This window comes from Cryptomeria japonica, chromosome 3 (genome assembly GCF_030272615.1).
Source record: "Cryptomeria japonica chromosome 3, Sugi_1.0, whole genome shotgun sequence".
Taxonomy (NCBI): domain Eukaryota; kingdom Viridiplantae; phylum Streptophyta; class Pinopsida; order Cupressales; family Cupressaceae; genus Cryptomeria; species Cryptomeria japonica.
Window position 1 is genome coordinate 1,001,108,230 of NC_081407.1, and position 26,060 is coordinate 1,001,134,289.

Sequence of the window (26,060 nt, forward strand, 5' to 3'; positions counted from 1 at the left end):
ACACTAATGTATGATCACTAGTTTTAATTATTTTTAAGAGTTTATGCAATCAATAATTATTAAAAAAAATTTTAAATTGCAATATGATATTAGATTATTAATTAAAAATTGAATTTAAATAATTACTCTAATTTTTTATTTTTATTTTTTGATAAGTCACGGTACAAGCAGTATTTTTTAGCTTTTCCCTAGAGTTAGGAACTAGTTGAGTAGACTAGAACCCAACACCTCCCATGTAGGAGGCTTGCAGCTAATTGCTACGTACTCTAATTATTTATTATTGATTACTAATTATTTAAAATTATTCAAAAGAAATTCATAATTTGGCATTTTATATTTTGATAACATAATTTATGATTTTATTACAAGATGATCATTTTGGCAAATACTATAAAGTTTTTATATAGACCCAAAATCATGAATTACTAAAAATGTCATGACCCAAGCAAGGACTTAACCATATCCTTATCATCTAGATACTTTGAACAATCATTTTCTCTTAGTGACTTGACATATATTTATATTTCTAGCTATCTTATATTTAAGTGGTGAAGATAGTTATTTGTTCAAAATAAAGAGAGGATTAGTAATCATAACATACTGCATGATATAACCTACAGAAAATATGATGAAAAGATAAGAAAAAATAAATGTAGTTCACAATTAATTATTTTCATCATATATTGATTTCTATAGAATTGTAGATTGCTTTAAAGATTGATTAAAAATCTTTAAAATAATTAAAAGTAATTCTTATTAAATATAAATTATAATTTATAAATAATTTAAGTTTCAAAAATTAAAATTGAATATAAATTTAATTACGTTTTAATAAGATTAAATCGAATTAAATATAAATTCTTTTCTAAATATAGATTACAATTTATTAAACATTTTATTTTAAAAAGTTAAATTAAAAAAATAATTATTTTTTAATAATATAAACTATTAATAATTTATTGTGAATGATTGCCAATTAAGAAAAAGAAGTAACAACTTATTTTATGCTTCAAACGGATAAAAAAATACACTACACAACATTATGATCCCTCTATATGAGCAACCCCTCTTTATATCATTATAAACCCGTCCTCATTATTACCCGCACATGTGGGATTAAGAACACTGAAGACAAATAAAAAAGTTTGAAACGACAATGGGAACGACAACAATAAATTCTAAAACGGAAACAGAGGCTTATTGAAAGATGTGGGCCTGGGCACCTTGTTGGGATGTGAAGCTCAACGGTCACAACCATTCATCTTCTAGAGACTCTTCACTTGAAGGCTCTATATGATTATAAATGGATGAGTACAGTCCATGCTTGATAAGATTGTATTGTGTTATTGATTAATAGAAGAACTCCCCATGTTTCTGGTGGACGTAGCCACTTAGTGGTGAACCACGTTAAACTTGTGTTTTGCGTTTATGTTATTGGCTTTCTGTTGTTTTGTATTAATTATATATCTTTCTTTTCTCGTTTATAACTTACAATTGGTATTAGAGCTATGGTGAAATGTTGAGCAGAGATGGGATCCGATTGGGTAGTTGATCTTGGATATGGGTGCCCTTACTTTGTGTTTGATCTCAGAGTTGGGTGCTTTTATGTTATCGACAAACAGGTTGAAGTTTTAGATGATGAGGCCGAATCAGATGATGAAGCCAAATCAGTCATCGGAAAATTTCTTGGCAGTCTAGACTCGGTAGAGAGTGATGTCCAAGTTGAGGTTGAAACCAAACGTCATTGGTGGGAGGGCTGGGAAAAGGGGAAAACTTCGGTTGAAGAAGAAGAGGGTTTGAAGTATTCCCTCTTTGAAGAAGAAGAGACTGGTTTTTTTGCCTTCCAGGATGAGAAGGATGCCTCTTGGGGTGAGGAGGATGGAGTCTTGAATCTGGGGAATGAAGATGACTTTGAAGAAGGTGAGGCCTACAACTTAGAAGATTACCTATATGAACGAATTGAGAGACTATGGGAGGAAAATTTTATTCTCACAGAGAAAATATTCAGTATGCAAGATGAAATAGAAGATTGGTGCTCTTCTATGAATCTGGAAAACAGAGAAATTTGAGAAAAAGTGGGAGTTTGCTAAAGAGAAAAGAAATAAAGAGCTGAAGAAAGAATTGGCTTAGGTCCATTCTATTTTTATGGAGTTGAGCATAGACTGCGAGGAAGAAAATAAGGAGGGCGGGACTCGAAATGAGGGGCTAAGGCACTCGTTTTGCTACTTGAGGCTCGTAATCGAATCCGCACGTTACTTGCCTTCGCAATTGGAGAGGTTTGGAATTGTGGAGACAGAGGACCTGGAGGGGTCTAATCATAGTAGATCATTTCGGTTCTCACAGGTGGGAAATAATAATGTTAATGCTAGGGATTTGTTTGAAAAGGCCAAGTCCAAGGCACCGTGTTTTGATTATATTGAAGCCGCTCATGTGGAGCAAACGACTCAGGACATCGTACCTCCTTCTTGTTGGGACAATCTACTGGCGTCACGACAGTGCTGGTTGGAGCCCGTGAAGGTGACGCGGGAGGATGAGGATAGTTCAGATGAAATTGTAACAGTCTCTGGAATTCTGGCGCATGGTCGAAGTGATGGTCGGAGCATTAGTTTAGAAAGTGTTGGGCGTTCACCATCAGTCGAATGAAAGGCAGGTTTGCGGGTGCGGGGATCGACGGGGCTGTGGCCAACCTTTGCTTTGAATAGTGAGTCGCCCACTTTGCCTGACCACCTAGGCATAAAAGGGAAACTCTCGAATCAAGCCCAAGCACAATCCGAGCATCAGGTTCTTAGTGCAAAAGACATAATTTCCAATGTTTTGCACAACGATAGCAGTAACAGAGTAAGAAGAATCCGAGATATGAAATTGGCTAGTTTGGTTGTAGATGAATTCAAGACCAGAGAAACTGCTTATCGAAATCCAGCTGATGCGAATGCTGTTTCGCAAATGTTGTATAAAGGAAAGCAACCCGTTACAATAGCAGATCGTGCTACTGAAGACACCATTTATTTTGTTAATTCGGAACACTTCCTGACACATACAAATATGGACGGGATGATCTTTTTGGAGAATCGGCAGAGGCAAGTGGTCTTGCAGTTAATGGAGATGTGACAAATTTTATGATCTCTGTTAACATATCGAAACAAGTTACAAACGATTAGCAAAATAATTTTGTCAAATATTATGCGTTTTTGTGCGGACATTGCCAAGCTTTGGCTCCCAAATATGTTGCGGCTGCGATGGCCATGAAAGGAGAAGTTCCTCTAGCAAAAGTCAATGCTGATTATACTAACAAGGGGAGTAGTGATGAAGGAACATATTTTAAACCTGTTGAAAGTAGCGTTCTTGGTTATGATATAATGGGTCAACTTGTGTCTGGAAGATTAGTAGGAGAAGATGTTTATAACTCTGGTTTAATTTGGAAAAAGGCTTATCCGTAATGTCTGTGAGCAAAATTTGGTGTAATTGAAGTCTTTGATGTGCCTGATTGCGAGGTGAAGAATTGGAAATGCAAAGAATGTTGAGGCATGGCTGTGCTGGTTGAGCTTCAAGTGGAAGATTGTTGGGATGTGAAGCCCAACGGTCACAACTATTCATCTTCTAGAGACTCTTCACTTGAAGGATCTATATGATTATAAATACATGAGTACAGTCCATGCTTGATAAGATTGTATTGTATTATTGATTAATAAAAGAACTCCCTACATTTCTGGTGGACGTAGCCAGTTAATAGTGAACCACGTTAAACTTATATTTTGTGTTTATATTATTGACTTTCTACTGTTTTGTATTAATTATGTATCTTTCTTTTCTCATTTATAACTTACACACCTATGCTGTCAGGGTAGAGTGTGCTTCTGACGGGTTTTGCACCGAGCATGGAGATGGGGGAGGTGCAAATAATCCCCCCATAGCCAGATGCCCCCGATGGCGACGAGGTAACGGCGGGCCTTACCATGCATGCTTGTTTTTTAAAATGTTTAAAGTCCAATGAAGCCTTGGGTGACTCGCCAACGATTTATTAGAAGCTAACGGACAACTCTACCTTCGTTGGGTTTATTGGCCATCCTCATGGATTTGCTGAACGTACGTTGGTTTCTCCTCCATCTTTGTCAGCCTTATACTCTGAGAATAAGTGTAAAAAGTCTGGTCCTGGCAAAGATTCAGGGGCAGACTGACGCCGCAGAGAAAGACGCAGAGTCTATCATTCGCAGGCGTTTGGGGATTTTCCAAGGTAAGGGCTTCAATTGCACACAATTTTTCGACTTTCTATTCTCCGAGGATCTCAATCCTGCTTTGGATTCTAAGGTATTCATGCTTTAATCTTCTGTCTTTGCTTTTTCCTCGGTAATTTTGTTTCAGGCGTCAATTTGGGATTGTTTACTGGCTGCATTTTATAAAAATATTCGTTTAAATATATGTTGTAGCCGTTATAATTTCATTATAATTTCAATAATCGCATATTTATTGTCATAGTGATCTTCTAATAGTCGTCATAGTTTCAATTTTTGAAAAGCTCATTAATAAATTTCATATGCACCAATAGTCATCACTTTTTGTTAATTTTTGTTCATAATTGATCTATTTGTGCATCACTACTGGAAAATTTGTGCAAAACTATTGGAACATTTGTCTGCAAGTACTGCAATTTTGAATGAACGGTTACTGGAACATCTTTAATTAGGTATAGGTGACACTTTAAAATGTGTACTTTTTTAACCTTGTGCACATAACTGATGCCTAAGTGTGCATCGTTACTACTAGAAGCCAGAACAATAGCTATAAGCAGTTACTACTCAGAAGCCAGAACAATAGGTATAAGCAGTTAAATCGCATACGAAGACAACTAAAAAAAATCGTCAAAATATGATGTACCTTTAAAATCTGTGAATGCGTGAAATTAGCTATGAAAACTACTGATGCTCTCCCCTAGATAACTGTAACTACTAAATCAACAAAAATATATTCTGAAAATTACATGTTACCATTGAACAGTCAGCACAAACTGATCGGACTAACATATCTGTCTTATTGCACAATAAATTTTAATTTGTATGCAACTGTGCTGCTCTGCGAAGGAATTGTCATGTAACCAACAAAACCGCACCTTACAAAGATTATTTTTTAGATTTATTAATTAAATTAACAGTCAAAATATATTTATATTCTTATTTTTATTTTAAATAGAAATAATAGTCTTGATAGGTGCGATTTTATTGACGGCATAGACAACTCCCTCTGTCTGTGAATACGAACTAAACTATCGATAAACAAATGTAGGTCTCATATCCATCTTAGCCTGGATTAGGCTGAACTGTGAATATAGCAACTTCTGGAAAGTAGGATTTTTGTAGTAGAGTTTTTATTTCTCTAGGGTTTGTATGGAATAGCAGGGGTCAAGCAGTAATCTAGGTTCAAATAGTGTGGAGGGTGTCTTAACATGGGAGGAGTTAGATTACACCAGATTTTTGTTTGTTGGATTATTTAAAATTTTAAATAAAAAATAACGTGAAATTAGCATATTTTATTATAAAATATATTATAGATTGGGGAAGTATTGTCTAATATCTTTAATTATATTTTTCATATAATATACAAATATATTATTTTGTGTTTTATTATTTAAATATTTGTTAATTTTATTTGATAGTAATGGAAATAGGTTTATAGTTTAATAACGTGATGAATTATTTGATCTTTGTAAAAGAGGAATTGAAGAAGGATGATTAATAAAATCGTGTTATTTGGAAGTACTATATATATATCATTTAATATTATAATATCATGTGTATAAATCGAATGGAGAAATTTACAAATAAAAATAAAAATAAAAATTGAATATAATTATGAATCTAAATGGGGGGATTCCTAAAATATTTTAGTAGGGGTTGTTAAAATTTTTAGGAGATTTTATAAGTAGGTAGTTTCATGAATTTTGTAATAATTGACAAGCTTAAAACTTTAAGCTCCAAAATCTGAAGAAGTTGGTGATCTTATTATTATTTTAATGGTAAATATACAATTATATAGCTAAATCTAAAACTCCTTTGCAAGGATTTTAAAAGTTATAGATAAATGACATGTGGTAGAATTTTTTTAGGATACAAATGTGAGAAACTTTCAATTATAAACCCACAAACATCCTCTTAAATTTGAAATCTACAAAGTAGGAGATCCTATTTTATTGCATGAAATTCTAAATTATCTTGTATAATAATATTTTTCTTCTCATGGGAACCCCTATTCCATAAATATAGTTCCTAAATTAGTTCCATAGAACCCCTTCACTAAAGATGCTTACCTTGTATGTTCAATGAATATGTTAGATGTTACAATGATAATCCCAATTTTGTCTTCAAGAAGAAAAAACCTTAGCGAATTGAATCTACAAAAAGAAACAATACCTTGCCCTCAAATGGTAATATCAAGTGAAAACATGGAAAAAAACTAGAAAAAAAATAAAATTGAAAATACAAGATAAACACAAAAAAAAAAACCAAAATTGTTAGTGAAATTTGGTTGTGATGGGAATTCTTGGTCTCAGTGCAAGCATCTCCTAAGATGTTATGATTGTGTATATGAAGATAGTAGTATGGTCCCATCATGTAGTATCTCTTCATACACAAAAGTTATATATAAAGATGATATATTTGATGTTGTCACTCGTGTTTTGTTTCTTTATTTGAAAGATGGTTCAAATGTTTCTTTCTTATCACAATGATTATGATCATAAGAAAATATATTTAAAGATGTATCTTTTATAACATCTGCTCATCTTTGACTAAGCAAGCACCATGATATTTTCAAATCATAAAACACTAAGTGCATGTATAAGAGTGGCAAAGAGCGTAAACAAAATACTAGGAAGGTATCATCATCTTTAAGTGTATCCCTAGATATAGAAATAGAATTTAAGAGATGCAAAACTAAAAACATGTATCATCCTCTTAGTAAAAAGAAATGATATCTTCAAGGATCAATGGGTAGGATGTAAATTGTAAAACACATGGAAATTCTTAATATATCAACGAATCTATTCTCCAAGTGCCAATATTATAGATCTACTTTCCATTTATTGTGAAAGGTTCGACAATAAAGAAGAGTCCATGTCTTTTTTACTAATGAGAATTTGTTGTAAATTGTCATTACTATTATGATTGAGATCGAAATGTACATTGTAATTATTTGTACAATGAAAAACCCTTTAACTTCCTCTCACACAAAAAATTAATATACAAATTATGTATCTTTGGAGAGTTTTATAAAGCAATTTGATTTTGATTTGGAGTAGTAGGTGCTCATATGCAGGAACTTGAACCAATATGCCATAACCATCTAAGCGCACTCGCTACTTCAACAAACTCAAGAAACTCAAGAATGAAAATTGAAAGCATAGTACCAAATTTCGTAGGTTGAGCCTACATCGGAAACTACTCATTGTTTTATCTCTTCCTTTTTCTATTTCTCTCTCCCTTTCCTATTTGGCTTTCTAGCTAAGATTTGAGCTGAGACCGCACGCTTTGCCAACACAAAATCACAATGTAAAAACGCTCCTATTCAGAAAGCTAGGCATCAGCTCCAGCTCCACATTCTTCCCTGCAACAGCCATTCAAATTCTAAAGCAATTTTTTTTTAATAAGAAAAGCATGTCTGACTGTTATTTAATTTATCTAGCTCAGTTGGAGTAGATCATCTAAGCCCTCAGTACTAAGCCTCTTAAAATACCACAATGACTGCCACAATCATTACACGTACAATGATTGAAATAAATCAACATATACAAATAGCTTTGCATATATATCAACTTAACGAAATACAAGTAAATTCATCACTTCAAACAACAAAACACAAATCCTTGATGTCTGTCATTAATTGCAGAAACAAAAAAATGGAGTACACAAGTCTGAATATAGAGAGCATAAAATTGTGCAGTTTTGAGGATTAATCGGGTGTCAAAACATAGCCAATGATAAACATGATCGGGAGAAGAAATGGAGGAAAATCGAGGGTTGGACCCACCTTAGTTGCCACCTCCGCCGATCGGCAAAAATGGCGTTTTAAGAATTGGGAAAACGAGTTCTTTGATTTTGGGATATTTCTATTTACACACGTCTAAATCTTCTCAGCCCGAGGGTCTCTCTCCTAGGTTTTGTATGCTCTGGTAGGTTTCGTTACATTTCTTGCAAACCCTGTCTATTTTATTCGTCGGTACCATTGACAGCACAACACAATTTTTGGAGAAATTTGAGGTAAGTTATTTGCCTTGGCTTCAGTGATTTATTTGGGAATCTTTAATTTCAGATTATTTTTTTGGTTGTCATTTAGATTTAGTTCTTATAATTTATGATTAAAATAGTTTAGTGGGTTTATATATTCTATTATATTTAATTTTTTTTGGACATGTTTAATATTTTTAAAAGTAATTATTAATTATAAATTTTTATTTTTTGTCATATTTGTCTTTGTAGTCAATATTAATATCTTAAAAAATATTAATATGGTTTCTAAATTATTAATTTTGATATTTTTATTAAAAATATATTTAATATTGATCCGAATTATGGATTCGGACGACAACACCTAAGTGAGAGCCCGCGGTATTGTGGATGAACAAGATAGCACAAAATTGAAGCAAGCCAAAAAGTGATCTATTCCATTCGAAAATCCAACATATAGTAGTTCATGAGATTCCAAGGGTCACAAAACCCCTTGAGAATCGAAGCCCAACAGTCACATTTGTTTATTACATAATATAATCTAAAACTACGAAAATTTAAAAAAACTATATGAAATTTTGTCCTAACTTTAACTAGGCATAACTTTTTGCTCGGGACTCAAAATTACGAGCCGTTTAACTCGTTGGAAAGGTCTCCAAGAGTTAGAAGCGAAGTCCTGAAAGAACGTGCCTACAACAATGTTCGAAAGGACAGACCAAACTTTCAAGGGCTGAAAATGCCCTGAAGACCTTCAAAAATGACAATTACTGACATATAGAAAAACTAAAAAAAATATATAAAAATATTTCAAATTTTCTTTTGATCATTACTCCCCCCTTGAAGAGCAATGGGCTCCATTGCATCAACACTCTGAATGAGATGAGGGAAACGAAGCTGAAGCTGCTCCTTGGTAAACCACTTTCCTTGTTGAGCGATCTACCCTCTCGAACCACTTTGTATAGATAGATCTACGGTTGTTTGAGTGTTTTCACCATGGTGTCCACAATTTGATCACATTGGAATGGAGAAGCTGCACCTAGATTCAATTCTGTAGTGGAAATTGTTTCTGCCACATCTGCAACATCTAATAGTGGAGGAAAATATGGCTTCAAGAGTTCCACATTGAAGACTGGATGAAGACACAGAAATGGGGGTAAATTAAGCTCAAAAGCATTATCACCAACTTGCTTGATGATTGTGTATGGCCCATAATGTAGAGGGCGAAGCTTCCTATTGGCACCCTGCAATCGTTCCTTCTGAATATGCAACCACACCTTGTCCCCGACTTGAAAATTATGAGTACGATGCTCATCATGTCTCTCCTTATATTTATTATTGGTATGCTCTAAGATTTCATGGACTTGTTGTTGCAAATGATAAATTCTATCAATGAAATGGGTTGCCTTATCTTCCTCCTTACCAACATGTGGAACCAGATCGGGTTGAATAAGTGGTATGGCAACATCCATGGGTGCAAGTGGCTAATAACCAAGACAAACTTAAAATGGACTGTGACCAGTGGAACTGTGAATTGCCCTGTTGTAGCTATGCTGAACGTATGGAAGACTTTCATCCCATGTGGGGGGATGTTTTGAGTGATACATGCGTAGGATGTGAACGATCATCCAGTTTACTACCTCTGTTTGGCCATCTGTTTGAGGATGGAAAGCAGTAGACTTTGTTAATTTTGTGTCCATCTTTTCCCATAATGTGGACCAGAACTTACTAAGAAACCTGCTGTCCCTATCTGAAATGATGGTATTCAGCAAACCAAAATGAACCCAAATGTGTTCAAAGAAAATCTTTGCAGTGTCCTCTGCAGAAATTGTTTTTGTACAAGCCACTAATACTGCCATTTTTGAGAACCTATCTACCACAACATACACACAATCATGGCCTCTTTTGGTGGTAGGAAGACAAGACATGAAGTCCATAGACACTGAATGCCAAGGTTTTTCAGGAACAGGAAGTGGTGAATACAATCCAAGTTTACGATTGGCAGGCTTAGCAATAGCACATGCGGTACAAGCTTGAATATATGAAATGACATCATTTCTCAACTTTGGCCAATAAAAATACCTCTGAAGTATAGCAATAGTCTTACCTATGCCAAAGTGACCAACAACCTTACTATAGTGACTTCCCATATCATCTTTTTGCGTTCTGCATTGGGCACATAGATGTGGCCAAGGTGACAAAGCATTCCATCCTACAAATAGAAATCATTCACTTGATGTCCCTTCACCAATTGATTATAAACATCTGCAAATTCAACATCATTCTCATACAAGCAAGCCCGGGCTTCAGTTTGATGACCACATGAGTCCAATACCATACTGATAGCTGCAATCAGAGGCCTACTCAAACAATCTGCTACTTTGTTAGTGCTTCCCTTCTTGTGGCGAATATTGAGATGAAATTGTTGAAGATAGGTTGACCATTGTTGATGTCGATCATTTTGCAACTTCCCTTGTGTTTGCAAGAATTGAAGAGGTTTGTGATCTGTGTGGATGACAGTCTCCTTACCCAAAATATAATGTTTCCATTGCTTATAGGCTTGAACAATAGCATACAGTTCCTTGTCATAAGTGGCATACCAACACATTGTATCAGAAAAAGTCTAACTATGATATGCAACTGGGTGACCATGCTGCATAAGGACAGCTCCCAAGGCATATTCTGATGCATTAGTTTGTATTTCAAATGACTGTTGCAGGTCAGGAAGAGATAAAACTAGTGCAGAACATAATCTTCGTTTTAAATCCTTGAATGCTTCCTGTTGAGCACCTGTCAATTTAAAGTTTGCTTGTGTTTCTCCCCGCAATGACTGATTTAGAGGCCAAGACAAATGGGAAAATCCCAACACAAATCTGCAATAAAAGTTTGCCAATCCAAGGAAACTTCGTAACTCTATGAGATTTCTAGGAGATGGCCAGTCCTTAATTACTTGTATCTTCTCTGGGTCAACATGGACACCCTCACTGCCAATAACATATCCTAAGTATAATTTGATACTCTGCATACCAAAGGAGCACTTTTCTTTGTTTGCATAAAGCCCATGATCTTGTAAAGTTGAGAGAATTTTTTCCACCTATTGCAAATTGTTCATCCCAAGTTTTGCTGAAGATGAGTATGTCATCCAGATATACCACCACGAAAGAATTAGTGAATGGCCTGAGTACATCATTCATCATTCTCATGAATGTCGCTGGGGCGTTTTTTGGACTGAAAGACATCACTAGCCACTCAAACAATCCCTCTTTAGATTTGAAATCTGTCTTCCACACATTAGTTGAGTCAATTGGTACTTGATGGTATCCCGATTTCAAATCAATTTTTGTGAAGAATTGGGCCCCTCTAAGCTAGTCCAAGAGGTCATCTATCCAGGGAAGTGGATACCTATTTTTGACTGAAATTTTGTTCAAGGCCCTATAGTCAATACAAAGTCTCCAAGTTCCATCCTTTTTCTTTGCCAGGACAATGGGACTACCACAGGGTGATGCACTTGGACGAATATGTCCTTTCTCAATCAATTCTTGTATTTGCCTCTTAATTTCATCATTTTCTAATACTGATCTATGATAGACTGGTTCATTAGGCAATGAAGTTCCTGGTATCAAATAAATAGTGTGTCTTACTTGGCAGTGTGTAGGTACCGCAGTTGGCAACTTAAACAAATTCTCATATTTTATCAAAATTTGGTCCATTGATCTTTTCTGCTGTGTTGTGGTGTTTGTGATGGCATTGGAATTATATACAGACTTCCTTTCTTCTTCAGAATGAATCATTAATAATATGAATGTTGTTGTTTTGGCAACCAACCTCCTACATTGCTTAGCACTAATCAAAGAGGTAGTGTATGCAAGGCTTACCTCTAGTATTCAGTATTTCTGCTCACCTAATCTGATTGTCACATTGCGAGGTCTGGACTCATAGACACCATGGCCCTGGTACATATATGGTTGTCCCAATAAAACATCACAAACATCTAAAGGAGTCACATCACATATAACTTCATCTTTGAAAGGCTTTATAGAGTAGGAAATGCGACACTGCTGGTGCACTTGGATATCTCTCCCTTGACTTACCCATCCCATAGAATATGGTTGCAGATGTGTTGTTATTTTTAGATTCAATCTTTTCATGGTCTTTGCTGATATTAGGTTCTTTTGACTTCCACTATCAACAATAAAGTGCAGGGCTTTTCCTCTGACCCACATTTATGAGTGAAACAATCTCTCCTCATCCTCCCAGGGCAATATCTTTGTAGCAGCTACCGTTGCATATGGATCAGCCTCAATGACCTGTTCATGACTTTCTTTTGGGAAAGATTCTGCCACCTAAGGTTGTTCCTTGTCCTCATGCGTCTCCATCATTAAAATTTTTATGGTTCTACAATCTTTTGTACTGTGAGAGGGACTCTTATGGATTTCACACCACATATTGTTCTCTTGTGTCTTCTTCATACCCCATGCCTTTTTCGTTGGTGAATTGGGAGAAGATTCCTTGGAGGTTTGTTTCCACGTAGTTTTTCTACCTTCACTCTTCCATCTGTTATTTGCGAAGTTATCCGTCCTTCCTTTCTGTTTGAATTTCTCCTCAATTTTTGTAGCAAATTTATATGCACTAGGTAAAGTCTCTATGTTCAGGAATTCCATTTTGGCTTGAATATACCTATGGATTCCACTCTGATATTTGAAAACTCGGTGCTTCTCACAATCTTTGATGCCAAGTTTTGTTGTTAAAGCATGAAACAAATTAGTATATCCTTGAACAGTTTGGTCTTTTTTCCATCGAAGCAATTGCCACTGCATATATTTTTGTTCATATGTATCTATAGGAAAATATTCTTCCTTTATGTGCTCCATGAATTCTCCCCATGTGGGTTTTTGATCAAAGATGAACGTAGTGCCAGTTTCTGCTGCCTTGGTTGCTAACTTCGCTTCCCAAGAATCTTTCACATGATTTTCAACTTTAAGAAGAGCGAAATTTATTTCCTCTTCATCTGAGAATTGGTTGACAGAGAAATACCTTTCCAGTTTTGAAACCTAGTCATCAACGACATGCGCATCAATCTTTCCTTGAAATGTGGGTATATCGAAATTCACTTGCACCTTGAATGGTGGGTTTGTAGGTGACCCATGAATTTCCAGCATTTGCTTGAACTGCTCCATCATTTCTTCTTGTTGTTTTGTTAATGCATTTGCAACCAACGCTTTAATGTCATCGTCGGTCTGCAACTTAGCCATCTGTGATCTTGTGCGTCTCAAAGAAAGGTAGTCTGAAGGATTCCTTGTTTCCAACCCCAATCTTTGATATGTTTCATACAAGAGCGAACTTGCTCTGATACCACTGATCCGAATTATGGATTTAGATGACAACACCTAAGTGAGAACCTGCGGTATTGTGGATGAACAAGATAGCACAGAATTGAAGCAAGCCAAAAAGTGATCTATTCCATTCGAAAATCCAACATATAGTAGTTCATGAGATTCCAAGGGTCACAAAAACTCCTTGAGAATCGAAGCCCAACAGTCACATTTTTTATTACATAATAAAATCTAAAACTACAAAAATTTCAAAAAACTATATGAAATTTTGTCCTGACTTTAACTAAGCATAACTTTCTGCTCGGGACTCAAAATTACGAGCCGTTTAACTCGTTGGAAAGGTCTCCAAGAGTTTGAAGCGAAGTCCTAAAAGAACGTGCCTACGACACCGTTTTAAAGGATACGACAAACTTTCAAGGGTTGAAATTGCCCCGAAGGCCTTAAAAAATGACAATTACTAACATATAGAAAAACTAAAAAAAAATATATAAAAATATTTCAAATTTTCTTCTGATCAAATATTCATTCTTTATATGAATTATTAGTCAATAGACTATTTGGTGTGAACAAAAAGCAGTTGAAATATTCTTGATTCCACGCATAAAAATTCATAATTAATAATTCTTATCTCCTTTGCACATACATTAGGTGGTCTTATCTACTTTGCATGCCTTCTATATGAGTTTTATTTTCATATTTCATTTTCTTGTCATGATGTGAAGAGCTATTCTTGAAAAGATGTATACCAATCGTTATATATGCTTAGTTTTTGTTTCTTCTTGTGATCATGTATTTAATTTTTTACCTTCTAAATAATTTGATCTTGAACAAAAGTTTTAGATTCAAATTCTATACCCAATTTCTTGTGATACATCTATTCAAAATATAAAATACAACTCACATATCTACTGACATATCTATTGCACCTTCTTTAGTACGGTGCAAGTACTAGTCATATGATTTTTGATACTAACTTAATGATGAAATTTTTTTTCACTCACCATTTAATCCCCATCTTTTTGTTTTATACAGCCATGTTGGCCAAGATAATTTTTGCCCTCCTCGAGTACTCGACGGTAATGCAACCAAAACACACATAATTTTCCAAAAATATTTCAGCATGGATTCCTTTGTCAGAGGCAAAAGAATCGTCTTCCCGACAAAGCAGTACAATGTTTTCCTCAGTTTTCGTGGCAGTGACATTAGGAAAACTTTAGTGGATCATATGTTGGAATCTTTTGCTGCTGCAGGGATAAAGGTTTATCGGGTCGACCAAACCAGGGAAAAGGGAAACGATATCTGGACCAGCTTGACGAAGGCACTTGATGATAGCGATATCATCATCCCCATTTTTAGCAGAGATTATGCTCGGTCACCGTGGTGCCTGGACGAGCTCGTGCATATGTGGAAATACAAAATGATCATCATTCCGCTCTTTTATCACGTCCAGCCGTGCCAGATTCGACACGCATACAGTCAACCAAAAGCAGCCAGTGAAGCAAACCCATACAGTGAGGCATTGGAAGAGCACCAACGTAAAGGCCGATATCTGCCAGAGATCATTGAAGAGTGGAAGCAGGCATTGAAGGAAGTTTCAAATTTCAAAGGGTGGACTACTGACGGTGAATTTGAATTTGAGGGAAGACTGTTAAAACAGGTCGTCCATGACGTTACCAAGAAATTGGGTAAAATCCCGTTTCAAAACCTACCAGAGTATCCTGTGCAACTCGAGAGGAAGATACTAGAGGTGATACAAAAGCTCAACATTGACGACAAAGAAAATGTGCTTGCAGTCGGTATCTGGGGGCTTGATGGGATTGGCAAGACTACAATCGCCAAGGCCGTTTTCAACCGTATCTTCGAAAATTTTGAAGCCTATTGTTTTCTGTCCGACGATAGTACCAAGTGTCAGCACAAGGATGGGCTCAGAGACTTAACCTCGAGGAAGTACCGCAGGTTTCATATTCCTGATGAAGGGCGTTCAGTGATGGCACAGGTTGTTGGCATAATCTCTTCTCAAATTAGAAAGAATCTGTAAGTTGGGTAGAACTGAAGAATAATGTTAGAAAATTGATGCTAGCCGCAAGATTTCATGCAATTACAGTTTGCAGTCAGTTTATTTTAAGAAGTCACTTTTTTTCAGATTTTATTTAGTAAAATTCATTTTACAATGAACATGAAAAGAACTATAATTAGTTGCTTTCTTTTCTTTCTATTTTTGGTAAAAAGATAATATAATTTAATTGTTGAAGTTGAAAGTGTCACATAAAGATTTCTACACAATAATAGATGTTATTAAAGTCTAGAGAATAAAAATTAAAAGAGGTTTACTACAAATTCACCCTTACCAAGCTTTTAGAAGAGAATAGAAAAATGAAAATAAGACAACAATAACATTTGTTGACAAATTTTGTCACCTAGCTCTGTTTTTTGTTGCTCGGATAGGTAACAAATTGTACAAACAATTGAGATAGGTGTGATGTCCTTCTACACCCACTCTCTGCTTCTTTTACAAGGCACAACTACCTTCTAAATGTTTGCAATGAATGAAAAACTATGGATGCTTTTAACCAGAAAGCAGTGAAAGGTAGATATTTTGACCAGAAAGCTTTAGAAGGCATAAATCTAAACTAATTCTAAAAAGGAAAACAAACAAAGATTCTTTTAATCGATTCTCACTCTCATATCGAAGTATGATGGGGATTAGAAGAGCAGGAATAGGAACTTAAAAATTGAAATATCATTGCCATTCAATATTTATACAAAGATGAACACTTAATGACAATGGAGAAGATAAAGATAAACCAATCACCTTAATATTTCACCACAGAAAACTGAAACAGAGATGCATTCAACATACGAAGAATGTATATCCATCCACCATAGCACAAAGTCTATATATTTCAGAATGCTACCTTAGAAATTTCTATTTCTATTATTAAGAATAATTGATCTAATGAATAAAGCAGTGTCTCTTCTTCTCAAAACAACACAAAGTTTGCTTCTCCCCCAAAAAGGATCCTTTCAAATTAGCTTTTCAAAACATAAATAGCCAACCTATACATTTTAGTTTGTAAAGATAACAACTTATTTTAAAGACAACTGGTTAAAACATAAGTCCTTAAAATAGAAAATAATTAAATGGCCCTCTAGAGCCAATATTTTTTTAGTAAGAGGAAATAAGACATGAAAACAAAACTAATCATGCTGCGACATATCACCACCTTCTAACTTGCCAATTAGTTCCACATCATTGTCCGATGCCAATTCATCATCATATGGAACCTGCACCTGGCTGTCCAATTTTGTCAATATTTTCCTCCTCTTCATGTAACCCACATATGCTTGAAGCATAAGAGACATCTTCCTCTTGTTTAGACAACTGACCAGGTCAAATCGAAGCTTTCGCTTATAGATTTACTGGTTTGCTTCCGCTATCTGTTATGGTAACTCACTAATATTTTCTCTCATCCCAAGAATGAGGGTTAGGGTGTCTTTTATCCTTTCTAGGGCCTACATACCTACCTTTGCTAGCAAAATGTCATCCTCTATCTTTCTCATTTGATCTCCTTGAACTATATTCGCCATTAGTAATTCCTGCCCACCTTCTTTGAAAATATTAAAATCCAAAGTGTTGAAATTTGTGGGAACGGTCCTAATAGTAGATATATGTCGGGTGATAGCTTCTATTATCCCTACATATAGTTCTTTTAGCACAAACAGTTTCCATTCAACCATTTTCCTTTAATTAGCTGCTTTGTTCTTAGTGGGATCCTTAATAATTTTCTCCTTTATCAATAGGTTGAGGTGCTGAAGATTCCTTCTAATTGGTGGGAGTTGAGCTCCAAACCTCTCATTTCTTTCTTGAGATCTTTTAGGTTGGTATGGAGAGTGATTATTTTATTCTCAAGGGTGGCATGAGCTCGCAAACCTTCTTCAATAAATATGAAGCACCGATTTTTGGCCTTGTTTACCCACTCTTCTGCTGCTGTTGTTATCACTCGACATCTCTTGACCTATTCCAATTGATCAACATTGATACCTCCTAAAATTGGTGCATTTGAGGTACCTTCATCAGATTGTTTTCCAGTTGACAGAAGAGATCGAATTTAAAAGTGACAAGGGCATTCAACTGCTCAGTCAGCTCACAATTTTTTTATTCTTCTCATTTTATTCTTTTCAACAAGTTACAAAAAATTTAGCATAATAAATATCATCTTCTGTATTAGAAGGATCGATGTCGATCCTTCTTAGTTGATAGTCAACCTCAGTAAGTTTATGCTCTTCATTATCTACTATGGGATCGATGATTTTCATGACTTGATGTCTTGTACTAGAATCAATGACACATGGGACATTTTCCTAGCCCTTTTGGGTTTTGGTGTATCCTCTAGAAACTAGGTGACAATATATACATGCAATTCCACTGCTAAGGTGTATTTCTTCTTATTCTCTACAACTTTCTTTAACCATGGGGAAGAGGCAACAATAGAAGAGGCAAGTTGATCACAATAGAGGTGAATTGTTTGGAAACAACAGAGGGAACTGAAGATAAAGGCTATGCTGGGGTTAGAGGAGCTGGTTCGCCTAGAAGAAGGTCTAAAGAAGAGTCTCCATCTATATTATCAGAAATATGTCAGTCATCATCAATAGTAGTAACAATGGGAGTAACTACCTGTTTTATAGATGGTGGCATCAGTGTAGCTAACCTTCGATCTCTCTTCCTCTTTGGCGGGTTGGTGATGGTTTCTTCCCAAATTGATTTTAATTTAGCATGATCTTCCAGGGGTTCTTTATCTATTCTAGATTAGGAGTTGGACTTGTGTGAAGTTGCTTTGATGTCAGTTGTGGTTCTGGTACCTTGAGGGCTTTGAGATGAACTCTTCTCTACAGATGGGGTTCCCTTTTGTGAAGAAGAGATGACATGAGATTTCACCTTATAAAACTGTTGGGTTCTCTTCAAAACATCGGAGGTGCGGATGTTAATATTTGTCCCTTCATCTTGAGACCACTAAATTGGAGGGAAAGGCATTACAGCTCAATCATGGTAGGGCTTGTCAATTAAGCCTGAGCCATCATCTACTTCATCTTCTGAGAGCAGGAGAGGAACATTGAAAGCAATAATTTGATCCATCATCAATCTCATGAAATCTCTCCTTTGGACCTCTCTATCATCTTGACAATCCTCCCAAAAATCTTCTAGCTGAGGTACATGGAGGTATGAAGTTGAGCCATAGAGATTTTCTCGAGCATAGCCTTTACCATAAAAATTGCTCCTCAGGGGTGGGTAACAAAATCCAAACTCAACTAACAACTTGTTTGTGCTCTTTGCAACTTCATTATTTTTGCAGGAAAAATAAGACATAGATAAAGGGAAAGGATACACTTCTTCAAGTTTGAATATTTAATATTCACAAAAGACATTTGGCGACACAACTACAGGAAAACAAGATAATTTGAGGCATACCTGGGTAGCTTCAAAGGAACACTTTCATATTTTTATATCCTTAGATAGGTAAAGGTGTGGAATTGAATGTAAAATCTACCAAGTTGCATCACTAGGGCAGCAACTTTTGCATAAATTTTTTCCTCAGGAGACTCTTCAATTCTTCACATTAGGGTCATGAAAAATGCATCATACACACGAAAAAAACTCCTTCATTCCCATATCATCCCGTAACTAGTGAAAAAAATCATAGATAGGTCTACCTTCAACCAGTGAGCCATCCATAGTTAGGCTGGGTGAAACCTCTTCACTGCCAGTGAGTATATAGAACAACACATAACATAAATGAAATTCTTATCTTTTTGGGTAGCTATTCAATTGTTCATGCAGGAGTTCACTTATCAATGTTGCATATTCATCCTCAAAACAAATCTCCAACAAGAACCTACATATCCATTCTTTGAAATATTCTATGCTAGGTCTCCCAGTCGCTTGGTGTAATAACACAATCACATTGGAAATATCACTTTTAAAAAGCTTTGTTTTATTTCGGGAAGGGAGTTTCAACTTGCCTTTTCTTTTGACCTCCAACCACGTTTGGGCCAACTAGGTGAGACACCAATATGCATGGTTTTGAAAGTATTCCCATCCATACTACATTGACAGGTGTACATATTGCTCTTGGTCTGAGATTTGTAATATAGTAGCCACAGTCTCAGAATCTATCCTTGCTATTGCGATTCCATTTGACCCTCTAATTTAACAGGAATCAACATGATAGTTTTGGATGTAGGTCATGACGAATTCTGGACATGCAATGGCAAGTGGGTAACCTCCTTCTCATAAGAGTCCATTGTCAATTGCTTTTTGTGCAACATGGGAAGGGTCTCATCTTAGCAACCTCTTCAAAATTTCACCGAGGCTAGTGTTTCCCATATCCGTATCTCTCACTTTTTCCAATTCACTATCTATACAAGGGGATGTCTTGGTTTTCATTGCATGTATCAAAAAAAGGACTAGGGTTTCTAAAAATATTATAGGAAACAGAGCAATTGGGGGAAAAAATAAGGTGTAGTAAGGGGAGGAGTTCATATACATTATCAAAAGGATTTTTCCTTAAAACCCTTTTCTAAAACCTAACTCTTATGACTGGAAAAACAGGAAATGAGAGGAGAGAAATTCTCTACTCGAGTTAAATTATCTTGCAAAAACGCGCTCAGAATCCACACTTATCTTTGGCCTCTTCTTCCTTCACCACCTGAGATGTAAAATGAAGCTCACATGAAAGGTGGTAGCTCTTTATGTGCTTTAAGAAATAAATTTAATCAATTCTAGCGGCTTACCATACCATCCTACTTGCCATCAAATACTGACATTGTTTCTAAGAAAAGATGATCAAGTTTTTCCCATCTTATGATTTGATCTTGCATTAAATGCATTTTAGTACATAGTACTTGCTGATGTCACTGTCCAAAAGGGTGCTTTGAAAGCCAAACTTCTATTCATTGGATCATCAACATAGGCTGGAACTGAGGAATTAATTGTGTGCAGAGTTCCTAACAAGTGTGATCGACCGATACTTAAGACAAGTGGAGGCCCCTCGTTGACTATCTATACTTGCTTTTATCGGCATATCGGACAATCGGGGAACAAAGAGTATTCGGGACTACAAAGTGAGGATCAATGTTATGATAATGGGCGATATGTCGATGCTATAAATGGAGTGGGGCCTCTTAGAGATAACTTTGACGCGACCAAGACTCAACCTTTATATGTTCGATCGGTCTATTGGGGGAAACAAGAACTAAAGAAAAGAATAAACTCGGTTCAAGGATGCTATAAAAGGCCGATCATGTGATAGATAAAGCTCACGAACCAACATTTTAGGCAAACAAATTACAAGAACTTAGGGTATGAATAAAACATGGCCAACAAACACAAATGAAAATTATCTGCCCAAATCATGATGAAGAAGTGAAAGAAATTGTGAAGAATGGGCTGAAGTAATAATTGTAGTATTTAAATTTTAATTTCTGTTGTAGGTTTTTTATTTTGATGATATATGTACTTATATATTATATTCATTTTATTGTTAAATTTGAGTTTTATGTTTATTATAAGTGATATTATTTTTTCTATTGTTTTTACTAAAATAAGTGGATTTTTGAAAGGGTCCAAACCCTAGTACAAAGCATGAGGTTACCAAAGGGGTAAGCAAAAGAAACATAAGAGGAATAGAAAAAAAGTCAAAGCTGACAAACAATAGAGCTGAAACTAAATGAAACAATCCATGGAATAGGACAAAACAACAAAACAAACCCTTATTGAAAATCAGAGTTGGGACTCATCAGTGGTGCCAATGGGACAATCTACTGTATTTGGAACAATAAAAGACTGGCACTTTTTCTTGTGGTGAACAATGGTCCAAGAAGAATCATCTTTGTTAAGAGAATTTAACATAGCAGGAGGAATGACTCATTAGAGGTGACAAAATTGCCTAGACGAGCCACCAAATTTGGAAAGGGAATCCTACAGTCCGAGGACAAAGTTAGAAACCACTGAGGGATAAGTCCAGAACTTGAGAGACCCAAAAAGGATCCAAAGGAGGAACCATTTGAGAAACAGTAGGGACCCGTTCCATCGAACCAAATAACCTAGTAGAAGATGGAGGCATCGAATTTGTAGAAGACTCTGACCCACTACTTGAAGCAATAGGAAATATAGTGAAATGACAACGACTAGTATCCTTCCACTAGGTTAGAGAAGAATATGGACGAGAGTCATGGGGAAAAGAAGAAGCCAAATGAATTGTAGCAAAATAGTGTTTGCACCCAAAAGGGATCCCTTCATAGTCTGAAACTTTATATCATGGCTTACCTCACACCATACAAGTAGCGGCATTGAAAGGTCCAAATCCACTAGAATCCGAGCATAAGAAGTATGAGAGAAATATCTTTTATTAGAGTCCACTAGTGAGGAAATGACCCATTGTATTAACAATAACTTCATAGGTAGAGTTACACTAGAAATGGAGGGGGAGGTAGGACAACCTAAACTAGAAAGGGGAAATAGTAGTAGATTCAATTAGGGGGTTAAAGGAGGGCGACCAAGGACGAAGTGTGAGAGCATAAGATCCCCATTTCTAGTCACTAATTGTCAGAACAACATAACGATCATCTGTAGAATTGAAACAGATAATAAAAATACCATGGACATACAGGTAAATCTCGACCTTACCTATGACTACCAGGTTTCAGTACTCTAAAATCTAGGAATGCAACTTAGGAAGTGAGGGCCATAATCAATTAAACCTATAAATTAAATCCTTCTTTTCAATTTAGGAGATGTTGTCTAGTAGCTCCTGACCAAGCACCACCTCTGAATAGAGAAGGCACATGAGAGACACTTCTTAGTCTTAAGAGAAGAACCCTTTGAGGGTTTGCGTAGTCAAGTTGCAAAGGAATTATTTAGCGAAGTGTTCATCGAAGCTTCGACAATGATGAAATCACTAGAAGAAACAAGCAAAATTTTAGCTGGGGAAACTAGTATGTATTTAAGATGTCGAGCGCTAGGTTGCAAATCGAGCAATTGATAACCGCTGTGGTCTCAGACAGGAGGTGAGAAATTGAAATGGGGAGTGGAAGGCCATATCAGAAAGCTATTTTTTTTGTTGTTACAATTTATTTTATTCATTAAAAAAATAGTGAAATAGTTTTAGAATTCTTATTTATCATAGCATGTTATTGTTTTAGGTTTTAAGTTTTGTGGTAAGATCTCTCTAATAAGTGACCCTGTCAAACACTAATTCTTTTCTCATTCCAAGAGGAAGCAGAAGCAACACTAAATTTGAAATTTATGATTGGATAACATATCCTTTGACTCTTTTAAAATAAAATAATATTCTTTATTCCTTAAATATTCATTTGTTGGGTGACCTGTGCGAGTGATTTGAATCATTCCGAGTCTCGCCTATTAACTGGCACTTAACTACTTATACTTCGGCATATGGTCTTCAGTTACAGTGAACTGGCACATCCACCTTAGATATGATGTGAACTTTCTTTCAGTGTGTCGAACCTTACATGATGCAATGCATAGTGCCTTCTTTCTCATCGAAATGGGGTCATCTTTCCTTTGATTTTTCTTTCTTCCAAACTGTAGTCTTCATGGGCACGCCGCACATCATTTGGATCTTGATTTTTTGGGAGCTAAAAATAGAATGTAAAGATGGAACAACTTGCATGCTAGCGAGACTCCCAATTTACTTTGTTTTGGGTTGGAACTTGTTTCTTTCTCTTATGCTATGATATAAATGTAATTTTCAAACCATTTGTGCTCCTAGATATTCTCTTTGATTTTCAATATTTAACTACATTCTTAAATATATAGGCATTATTGTAGGAAGTTGTAGAACTCCAATATCACTTGAGTGAAGATGGTACCATTCCTATTTGAATATTAATGAGGAATAAGATCCTTAGATTCTGCAATTCACTGAATTTATCTTGTGTATTCTTTTTCTTTTTCTTTTTTTTTCAGATTTATCATTAAATTTGGAGAAATTTTGTTCTTTAATTTAATGTTATTTACTTCAAATCTGATCCATGTATGTATATGGTGATTATTTTTTATAAATGCATTTAAAAATCTGAAGGTTTTTGTAGAATCATGTACCATTGGCATTTCAAATTGGATTTAAAGATGATCTGGGTGTCAATGGTTGATTGTTTCTTTTTCAATATTTTAAATATATTATAATTATTTAGTATATAACTAATATTTGAATTCCTAGTATTACAAGTCCACCAAGTAGACCCTTGTCTAATTACAATGCAAGTTCAAGTTCTAGTGCAAGTTTAACTTCTAGTCTAGGTTCTATAAGAAAGATATGAAGCTTTAAATGATATTTATTGGAGGAGTACAATTCAAGCACATGAAGAGAACCAAAGAGGTGAGACAATAAATTTCACTTCACCTTCACAAGTTGATTTTGAACCATCATGTTTTAAATATACATGTATTAATGAATTATAGGTGCAAACAATGGAATAAGAGATATTCAATTCATAAAAATGATACTTATGAGATTACAATGCTTGGATGTAAAAAGAAAAAAATTAGTATTAAGTGCGTCTACAAGACTAAGTATCAAAGTGATAGTAGTGTTAAAAACACAAAGTGAGCTTAGTTGCTAAAGGATTCACATAGAGGTGTGGAATAGATTATGAAGACACATTTGTACCAATAGCAAGGCAAGAGACCCTTAGAATGTTGATTTTACTAGCAACTCAAAAGAAATGAAGCATACATCATATGGATGTGAAAAATATTTGTTTGGATGGGTACTTAAAGAGGAAGACTATTTCCAATAGCAATGGGGTTTTGAAATGCAAGGTGAAGAATACTAAGACTAAATTTTGAAAAAAAATCATTCTATGGCCTTAAGCAAGAAACAAGAGCTTGGTATGCTAGGATTAATAGATATTTTCAATAGAATAGCTTCAAGAGAACAAGTGTGAGCTTACTCTTTACAAAAAGAAAGAAGGTATGACATCTTTATAATAAGTTTGTATGTGGATAATTGTTGTATATAGACAACCATTGTAAGATGAAAGATGAATTCAAAATTTCTATGATGAATGAATTTGAAATAAATTTAGGTCTCATACAAAACTTTCTAAGAATGAATTCAATATGGTTGACTATAAACAAACTTCCAATCCAACTACTCATGGAGTTATGTTATCTAGAGAAGATGATGTTGAAATAATTGATGAAATAACTTAATTGTTGAAGGTTTGATGTTTCTAACCCACAAAAGACTAAATATCTAGTTTCTGTTTTTTTGAGACATATGATTAAACCATCCAAAATTTATATAAAGACAACAAAAAAGATATTGTGATATATAAAAACTCCAACAATTTATAGATATCTTTTAAAAACAATTACAAAAATTCAATTTTTAATTCTCCATGATCATCCTTGTTAGAAAATTGATATTAGTCAACATACTTTTCTTTGTTTCATGAGGGTTGAGACATATATCAATCACATCTTTCATATATTATTAAAACAAGGAAAAAAATTCTGAATTTTCAGCTACTATATGTTATATTTATTTTACTACTATGTGTGAGCTTTATAGTTGATGTAAGTGGTGTTTTTTCTTTTCCCGTTTTTATAATTTCCCTTTAGATTGGCTAAAGGAATAGCAAAGTGGTTTCAGAATCTTTGCATATAGCAGAAATTTGCTTTCATTTCTTTCTTTAATAAAATGCTCCATTTGAATTTATGGGTATTTTTCATTGCGATTGTGTAAAACAGTTTTCCGGTCTGAAGCGCACCCTCATCGTTTTAGACAACATTGTTGATAGCAAGCAGCTGGAGATTCTAAGAGGGCAAAATTGGGCAGGCCCTGGAAGCAGAATGATCCTTACAACTCCAGATAAGCATATATTGAACAGAGCACAAATAAAGGAAATTTACAAGATGGACGGACTGGAACACAACGAGGCTCTGCGTTTGTTCAGTTGGCGTGCATTTTCGAGTCCTGAACCAGATGCACGGTATGCCCAAGAATGCGAAAGGATTGTAAAAGCCTGTGATGGATTGCCGCTGGCCGTCGTAGCCGCTGGAGATCTTTTGCACGACAAAACCGATAATCCTGGATGTTGGAGTGAAGCCTTGAGCACACCTCAGAGCATCTGTCATCAAAAAGTTTACGACGTGATCAAGCCTAATTATGACAAACTAACATTTCAAGAGAAAAAAATCTTCGTGCATATTGCTTGTTCCTACGTAGGACAAAAGACAGAGCAGGGTATCCGACACTGGAAAAAATTTAACTGGGATGCGCATACAGTCATTAAAAATCTTGAGTTCAAATCATTAATAATCATAGATGGTGATGGTAGACTCAGGATGCAGAGGCTTGTGAGAGATATGGGGGAAGCAATTAACGAGGCAGAGGAGCCCGAAAATTGCTGTCTCCAAATATTCAATCGCAATTCCATTTCAACTTTCCGCTTTAAATATCCGCTACATAAGAGACTAGAGAACAGAGACTAG

At 35.4% G+C, this 26,060-nt stretch overlaps 1 protein-coding gene across 1 annotated transcript; it reads left to right on the plus strand.

The window, feature by feature from the left end:
* Positions 1 to 3,236: 3,236 nt before the first annotated feature.
* Positions 3,237 to 26,060, plus strand: LOC131077772 (TMV resistance protein N-like). The gene is made up of 3 exons (XM_058015322.2): positions 3,237 to 3,433; positions 14,576 to 15,539; positions 25,317 to 26,060. The coding sequence occupies exons 1-3, from the start codon at positions 3,237 to 3,239 to the stop codon at positions 26,058 to 26,060; spliced, it is 1,905 nt and encodes a 634-aa protein (XP_057871305.2).